Source organism: Mobula birostris, chromosome 31 (genome assembly GCF_030028105.1).
Source record: "Mobula birostris isolate sMobBir1 chromosome 31, sMobBir1.hap1, whole genome shotgun sequence".
NCBI lineage: Eukaryota > Metazoa > Chordata > Chondrichthyes > Myliobatiformes > Myliobatidae > Mobula > Mobula birostris.
Window position 1 is genome coordinate 1,912,759 of NC_092400.1, and position 6,000 is coordinate 1,918,758.

At 40.0% G+C, this 6,000-nt stretch overlaps 1 protein-coding gene across 3 annotated transcripts in view; it reads left to right on the forward strand.

Moving 5' to 3' along the window:
- The window catches only part of LOC140190982 (apoptosis-inducing factor 3), a 108,383-nt gene extending 103,038 nt beyond the window's left edge, over positions 1 to 5,345 (forward strand). For all 3 annotated transcript variants that reach the window (XM_072248008.1, XM_072248010.1, XM_072248009.1), the window contains 2 exons: positions 1,558 to 1,662; positions 4,255 to 5,345. In XM_072248008.1, the coding sequence (XP_072104109.1) occupies positions 1,558 to 1,662; positions 4,255 to 4,294 (145 nt within the window). In that variant the 3' untranslated portion in view covers positions 4,295 to 5,345. The remainder of the gene's footprint in view (positions 1 to 1,557; positions 1,663 to 4,254) is intronic.
- The last annotated feature ends 655 nt before the right edge of the window (positions 5,346 to 6,000 follow it).

Here is a 6,000-nt window from a genome sequence, read left to right on the forward strand (position 1 = left end):
ACAGCTGTTATATTTCTTCCCCTCCAGTCATTCAATTCATCCTTTGACATCTTGGTAGCCTTCCCACCACAACAGCAGTGATGCAATTAAGCGCTGATCAGAAAGTCAGTATGTAGTGGAAATGGCTCATTGCTGTATCTCAGGGCAGAAGCTGTGTCTCTGAGTTAATACTGATCTACGATACTGCACAAGCTGTACCAACAAATGATACACAATTTAACTATTATTATTCCAATTGCTTGCGATCAATATGAGTGGAAATGACTCACTGCTGTATCTCAGGGCACAAGCTACGTCTTGCTTTCCCTGAGTTAACAGTGATCTATGATACTACACAAGCAAATGATGTACAGTTCAATTATTATTATTCCAATTTCCAGCAATTTCCACATTCACTAAAAAGTTCTTTTGAAACAAAAGAACATCGGAAATAGGTGCGCTTGCAGGCCATACAGCCCTTGATACACCTTGACCTGCTAAGTTTCTTCAGCAGTTTGTTTTAAACCCTTCATATCTCTTCTGCCTAAAAATAAGATCACAGAGTTTCTAATCTCAGTCCCAACACTTTTTTTTGTCTGTGCCCCCTACCCCTTCACTTTCTCTACAATCCAGAAACCTGTCTTCTCTTGGGTATACGTATTTGGTGACTTAGTCTCCAGAGATCCACAGCCCACTGAGGAAAGAAATCCTTTCATCTTTTCCTAAATGGGCAGCCTCTTTAGGGTCCTGAACGAAATGTTAACTGTTTACTCTTTTCCATAGATGCTGCCTGGTCTGCTGAGTTCCTCCAGCATTTTGTGTGTGTAGCTTCTTTAGAGTCAGTTTTTCCGATAATCCTAGATTTCTCCACGAGGGGAAACATGCTCTCATAATTTATTCTGTCAAATGCCCGTAGGATTTTATGTTTCAATAAAATCACCACTAATTCTCAATTCTAGTAAGCTTAGGATTGCTGCAGCTTCTGACAAAAACAATTGTAGGACATTATACCTTTTGCCCTGAACCTCCAGGAATTGGAGTCTCATACCTGCAAATTTGAGTAATCCATAGTGTCAGTCACTCCAACATTCCCTCACTCTTTGCTGAATGATTCGCCCTCAGTCCCGTTAAATTTTGTTAGACAATCAATTGATCATTAAGAGCTCCAAGACGTCCAAATTGATTGGCATAAGGCTATGATAATATTTTTAAAAAGCCAGCATGATTAAGTGGTGCACATACAGTGCATACAGCTGGGAACACAACCCTAATAACTGCTTGAACAGCAGCTATTGGATCTTTCGCTAGACTTCAGGTATAAGAATCCTACATTTCCCTTAGTAATTCAGACCAAAATTTATTTGTTCACTTTTGCCTAGTTGACTTTGAAAATGAGAGCCTGCCAGCTATGCTGCTGATTGTTAGTTAGAACTAGGATAGGTAAACTGATGGTACATTATGTTTCATTTTTTTCATTATCTTTGAACCTTCATATATTTTATGCACTCTGACATTTCACGAAGCAAAATGATAATTAATAAAGAACATTACTTTAAGCTTGTCTTCCATGTTCTCCAGGAGTGATGAGGTCATTGCGGTGTCAAGCATGAACTATGACCCTATTGTGTCCAAAGTAGCAGAGGTCATGGCATCCGGGAGGACTATCAAGAAGAGGGATGTCGAGTAAGTAACATTACAGTAGCTCTGGGAGTGTGAGAGGTGGAGACTGCAGACTGGGATATGAGCAAAAAATTATATCCTGAAACTCTCATGTTTGCAACCATTTGCACAACATTTTGAAATGAGTAGAGCCAAGACATTTATTTTTTTGTTTAAGCACTGCACACTACTTCTGTAGGTTAGCTGCAGAGTAGATAGTCAATGTGAAATCACAAGCTTTATTTCAGGTGATGTCCTTCACATCCTTCTCTCATCTCTCCACTCAGGCTGAGTCCCAGCAGAATTTAAAAGGCAAAGCTTCTTACTTTGCATTGTTGTATGCTAAACGAACATTTTTTCTTCTTTAATTCTTCATTGGCTCACTGTTATGCCTGTTCCAACTCCAATGATACATCCCAAGCCAAGAAAGGTATGAAAGAAGTGGATTGTGTCTGATGGCTGTTGAGAATCTTCCCATTAATTTACACCAAATGTTTAACATGCTATTTCCTCATCTTCCTCAGGAAGTTGCACTGTTTCTGGTGGACAGGTAGTGCTTAAATTCTGATGCATGAGCCATCCTGATTGAATTGCCTAAGCTGCAGAGACCATCCATTTTTTTGTAGTTCATCAGTTTTAGATGGTACTTTTATCAGTCTATGATATAGATAACTCATGATCATCAACCTTTCTAGCTTCCAATAATTTCCCCCCTTCTCTCTTTTTCCATTACCCAATCTGACTCCCCTCTTACCTCTTCTCTTCTCCTCACCTGCCCATTACCTTTAGTACGCTCATTTTCTCCTATGGTTTACTCACCTCTCCTGTCAGATTCCTTTTTCTTCAGTCCTTTACCTCTTCCACCCATCTCCTCTCAGCTTCCCACTTCAACCCCCTTCTCCTCACCTGGTTTCACCTATCACATGTCAACATGAACTCTTTCCCCTCCCCCCTATATCCTGGCTTCTTCTCCCCCTTCCTTTCCACCCCTGATGAAGGGTCTCTACTTGAAGCTTTGACTGTTCATTCCTCTCCATTGATGCTATCTGTCCTTCTGAATTCCTGCAGCATTTAGTGTTTATTACTCATTGCAAGAGATAGAAATATGGGCAGCTTTCTAGATGCAATGTGCGACATTGCAAAGGCCAGATCAAGAGGTCTTGCATACAGAAAGGGTGTACGGGACGTTGGGTGGTTTAGCTGTTATAATAAGTGGTCACCCAATACTCACCTCAATGTATCTCTCCCCTTCTTCCCCCCCCCCCCCCCCCATCGTGCTCTCAATCTTAAGGATATTTGTACATCGTGGCCGGTAGGTAGTGGAGAGTTTTATTCTTTTATGTGACCTCCCATTCACCCATTGACTAAAGTATAGCCAGTTCTGGGAAGATACAGCCTCTGATGAATCATTTGCTGTTATTTCAACTGTTGCATGTTTGTACACAGTTTATGTGCATGAAATTTTGCCCAGTAATTTCTTTAAGTTACAAGTAGCATCTGTTACGAGGTCAATGATATGAGCTATTTAGTTAGATATTTTGGAGAAAATATTTGCCTAAGCTGTCTTGGCTGAGTGTGCTAATATCAGTTGTCAATTGTACTCAGATTCATAACATTTGCCTAAAAATTAGATCACATAGTGCAAATATTTCAGTTCTATCTGATTTTGAATTGATAAAAGCCGGAGCAAATTGTATGAGTGCTAGTTTCTGGATAAAATCAAACATGGACAGGACATTCCTGCTCTGCATTAAACATTACTATATCCAGTGTTTTCAGGCGTGTCTCATTAATGACATCTAAAGTGAAATTCAAACTTTTAAGTCTTCCCAGGACCATCAAACAGAAGTTGTTTGGCAGTCACAATAACAAGGTACACAGTCTTTTAAGTTTTGTTGACTTCACAAGGCAGCTCCAAATTTCACTGGAGACTGCCCACACCTCCCAAACTGTAGACTATTCTCAAACTAGCAAGCAAGTTTTAGCAATCAGCTCACATTTCTCCCCTTCATCTTTCAAGTAAATGGTTTATCTTGAAGAAAGTTTCTTTTCGCAAACCGGCTTCCAGTCCTTGAATTCTTCAAGTCGGGAGTGAAAACACAGTCTGGTTATTGAGTTCTGGCTGACACTATAGGTATTTTAAATTATCTTGGGAGGATGTTGGAAAATCAATGAGCCTGGATTAAATTAACACCAGCTTATTATAGCAATATTTGTTGCAGCAGTCAATGTGTTAGCAAGGAGTATCCAAAACCCATGTCCATAACAAAATCATGCTCATAACAAAATCATGCCCACATCTATTTGCTTATTCCATAACTTCTTATCTGAAAGGTGGGGTCTCCAAAAGTGCAACACCCTTTCAAAATTGCATTATAGTGCTTGTCTGGTTATTCATTCAAGTACTTAGAATAAGCCTTGAATCCACAACCTCACAACTCAATGGTGAACATAGTACAATTGAACCCCGAACATCATCAGTTCTTTACACTATCTCAGGCAAACCTTTATTTCCTCCTCTAGTACTTCAGCATATCCTGCACAGAGATTCTAGATGCACTTAAGATAATGACTATACAAGGCGAACTCTACAATGGTGTTTCTCTTTTCTTTCAGGACCGGTGATATGTCTTGGCTCTTTGGCAAAGGTACATAGTGGAGACTGCCAAAGAGTCCTGTGCAATGCCACTACTTGGAACAGATCTCGGCGGCTCAGTTGGACAATCCTTCCTGCAGCACAAACTCACCAGCAGTATGTTGTGCTGTGCTGAGAGGGATGGTGGGGCAAATACAATGGGAGAGGTTAGAAGCACGCACTTTAGTACAAATGGTCAAGCCCCTTTCTTGAACCAAGGTCATTGTTCCTAATTTTAAATGATAGGAATACCTATAATGAGCAGGGGGGGGCATCCTTGCAGCTCAGTGTTTCACAATGCATGAAGACTCATTAAATACAACAATGTAGTAAGAAGAAAACAAAGCAGTTTCTTACTCAAGTGTGGCAACCGAGGCGAAGGATACCAGGTCTATTTTCACCTGTGCCCCTTCCTACACCCTTGACCCAATCCTGAACATGGCACGTGCTGCATGTTTCACCCTGCTCATGATGAGAGCGACCAGCTGTGTTGAGACCATGGCTTGCTGTATTGAGGAACTGGTGGCCATAGAATAACTCAGAGAAGACTCTTACACATTGATCATCTAAAAAGACTGGTGTGACTTCCGTTAAATCTGTTAAGCAATAATGAGAAATCTAATTTTTTAAGAAGAATAGGTCCTGTATGTGGTTTTCTGACATTATGTTCCTTTGGCAGTACATCTGCTGATCTTGGCAAGCATGTTTCAGCATCTAACACAATAAAAAGGAGTGGGCCTGGCAAAACCTGGTAATTTTGTAATGCAATTACTCTAATCATTTGGAATTCTGTTAAAGACAAATCTTGTACGACTTCTATTTCAATGACCAGTGAACCTGTAGCCATGAGGTGGAAAACAGAACAGAGATAAACAACAAAATACATGGTTGTTAAGTTTCAGTGCTAAAGTAGCAGATGGACAAGTAAGTAGCACAAATAGGCCATTTGACCCCCACAAGCATGCTATTAAGTAATACACACAAAATGCCAGAGACGCTCAGCAGGTTAGGCAGCATCTATGGAAAGAAATAAACACTCACTGATTTGGGCCGAGACCCTATCAGGACTGTGTTTATGTGCTGTTAGTTACCTGTGGTAACCTTTCATTGACCTGTTTATCAAGTATCTATCTATCTCTGCCTTAAAAATAAAGTCCTGCTCTTCCTTCATCTCACCTTGAGGCATTTGTCATTGCCATCGAGCCTTCGGACATCTGAAATACCAGGATAAGTTTCTTCAAGATATAACCACTCTCCGTTCTTAATAACCTAAATGCACAATAGCATGTTAACATGAGGAATTGCACAATAATGGTTTGAGATCTGACTTTCCCTCTAAAAAACAGAAGCACATTCAGCTTCTGGAGAAATCATATTGCACACTAATGTAAAAAAAAATCTCTGCCATAACCACCAAGGTTGGTAACATTACTCTATTGACGTTAACTGGGCTTACCCTGAGGGCAAGTAAATTGATCGTGAATTATGAAACAAGGACAACAGAAGTAGCACTGTAAGGGGAAAACAGCCTAAACTGAAGCTGAAATTTCTCCATTCTGTTATTCTATTGAGGAAAAGAATATAGCTCCAATGATGGGTGTGTTGTGGAATGAATAGGGGAGTGCAATTACATCCATCATACATTTTTATTTCTGAAAGGGCTTTATGTTCCTTGGAGAAATCTTCTTTAAATTCTACTCAAATTATGAGGAGCAAAATAACAAAAA